Here is a 2597-nt window from a genome sequence, read left to right as displayed (position 1 = left end):
CGGCACATAACAACAACAACAACAACAAAGTAATCAGTAAGGGAGTTGGGACTCAGATGGCCGAGTTCCTCTTTCTCATTCTGATGAAGCCACCACCATTTTGTAAGGGACTATAACTTCTTTCCAAAATTGATGGGAAAGTGAAAATGCTTTTAGATTGCCATCACACAACCAGTACGGTCACCTTAGTTTAGGCAGAGAAGAAAAGTCGGGAGAGACCAGAATCAGCTTTATGAACCTGAGCAAGCTCCTCCCTTCTTAATCCATCTCGAGCTCTAAAAAATGTTACTTTCCCTTTAAATGCAAATTACCTCCCGCCAGCTTAGCTCCCCTCCCAGTCCCTGTTCCTGAGAGGAGAAAGCTGAGGGCGGGAGGAAACTTCACCTAAGCATCACTCCAGACCCGGAGCCTCCAGGTAAATTGCCCCCTGAGGGGGTGGGGGCTGGGGCGGGATGACGAGGGTCTGACGCTCCGTTTCCGATCCACGCTCTCGAGCGATCCGTTTGACACAAGGCTTAAAAGCCCAAGTGTGGGAAATAGATCCAGGGCCGCCCCCAGCCACTCCCCGGGAGCTAGGATGCCTGCTCTAGTTTTCCTGCGTCAAGCCCCTAATTGAGTAAAGCTGTTTGTAGGGAGGAGCAGATGATGTGGCTCCCATCACCCCTCCACCAAAGCCCCAGACCCATTATTCAGTGCCAGCCAGCCAACTAGGTGCCAGTTTAAATGCCTGTGTCCCCCCCCACACAGACACACACAGACACACACACACACACACACACCCCATATCAGACTGCTAGGTCAGGCTAGATGCCACCAGTCTGGAACAAGCAGCTCAGGAACCCCTGTGCCCTCAGGAAGAACCTAGCAGGGGTCAGGGCTGGACTGGAGGCCAGCTATGCAGTGCCAGCCACAGGCTCTGCCATTGTTGGAGGCCAAGGCAGCCAGCTGCCGACCACTCGCCCCACCCTGGCAGCGGCTGAACCTGAGTGACAATTTGTGAGTGGAGCAGTGACCTTCTGACCAAGAAGGGAAGAGTGAAGTAGCTGGAAGTGTGTATCCCAGGCAACTTCTGGGAGTGGCGTGATGTTTGTGGTTGGGGAAGAGGTAAGAGGGATGCCAATTTCTAAGTGTGAGAAAACCCACAAGTTCTGTCCCATGTATCAAGGCTTCCTCTACTATTATTCATCCTCTGGTGGCTACTGCTTGACACTGGAGATTCCCAGGCACCCTCACCCAGACCTAGGTCACTTCCCATGCTAATGGTTTTCCTGTGTGTCTGCCTAGGAGAAGAGAGAGTTGATAAATAGAACAGCCCTAGTTAAGACACCCCTAATCCTGAACTCAACAGCACCTACCAACAACAACAATCCTCATCTGGGCTCTTGCCAGCTCAGATCCACCCTGTCTCCCCCTGCATTTCCTCTGCCTGCTCCGCCCCTTCAACCACAGGGACAGGAAACCCCAACAGCAGCCCCAGCAGGATAATAGTGTCTGAGCAGACCTTTCAGGCAGAAGCTGGGTTTTCTGGCTAAGGCTAAAGGGCAGGAGGGGACTGGGGATGGGCCAGGGAAGGCCCTTCAAATGTACATCCATGAGCCCAGCAGCAGGCGCCTGCGTCTGGCACCTGACCCTGTCTCCATCTTACCAATGAGGGGACAGCGGCCCTGACAGTTGTGAGGGGACAGTTAGAAAGTCCCAGGGCCCTTCCTTTGCTGCTCTCAGGGCTTTCCAGGTAAAGGGTTGAGTTGGCCCCTGTCTTAATGGGGCTGGCTCCTTCTTAGGACCTGAGGCCCAGCCAGCACCCAATGGATGACAAGAAGAAAAAGAGGAGCCCCAAACCCTGCCTGACTCAACCAGCCCAGGCCCCAGGCACATTACGCAGAGTCCCTGTGGCCACCAGTCACAGTGGCTCCTTGGCCCTGGGACTCCCTCACCTGCCATCTCCCAAGCAGCGAGCCAAATTCAAGAGGTATGTACAGAAGGAAATCAAGAGAAGGGAGGGACCCCATCTCTGAGCTTAGTCCTGTGGGGAGGAAGGTAAGAGGGAACATCAGTCTTCAGTTATTAAGCAAAATTGATGCCTTCCTTGGGTTGGCCCCAGCTGGAAGCATGTCCCAGGGAATTTCTGAGATAATCAGAACCAGTCCTTGTCCTCAAGTATGTGAGCTGAGGCCCAGGTGAGTCACTGGGGTCACATGATGCACTTCAGAGAAGGGAGAGAGTCAAAGGCTACTGAGCAGGCGGGAGAGGGAGGGACATTCCAGGCTGAGAGGCCTAGCTGGCACAAGTATGGAAGAAAGAGACTACTTAGGAGGCTCTGAGAACCACAGGTGATTTGGTGCCAGAGGTCAGTGACCAGGAGGTGGGGAGGAGAAGCCAAGGTATACAGTTGGAACCCTCTACTGATTTGGTTTTTCACATGATTGGAAATTTGCATCCTACCCTATAAGGTGCCCATGTTTGTTTCCCACTAAAAACAATGTGTTTTTTCTCCAGTTCTTTCCAAATAAAATCATTGTGTTTCCCTTTGGCTTTGCACATCACCCATCTGAGAGGACTGTTTGGGGATGGCTAGCAGTGAGAAGTAGCTAAAGCTC

At 52.8% G+C, this 2597-nt stretch overlaps 1 protein-coding gene across 1 annotated transcript in view; it reads left to right on the top strand.

The window, feature by feature from the left end:
* The first annotated feature begins 1805 nt into the window (after positions 1-1805).
* Positions 1806-2597, top strand: part of CCDC28B (coiled-coil domain containing 28B) — a 3740-nt gene continuing 2948 nt past the window's right edge. The window contains exon 1 of the mRNA XM_007950453.2: positions 1806-1969. Coding sequence (XP_007948644.1) covers positions 1806-1969 — 164 coding nt within the window. The remainder of the gene's footprint in view (positions 1970-2597) is intronic.

This window comes from Orycteropus afer, unplaced genomic scaffold (assembly GCF_000298275.1).
Source record: "Orycteropus afer afer isolate SDZICR_OR568_19922 unplaced genomic scaffold, OryAfe1.0 scaffold00272, whole genome shotgun sequence".
NCBI lineage: Eukaryota > Metazoa > Chordata > Mammalia > Tubulidentata > Orycteropodidae > Orycteropus > Orycteropus afer.
The sequence above is the reverse complement of the archived record's forward strand: the minus strand, read 5'-3'. Positions and strand labels throughout refer to the sequence as shown.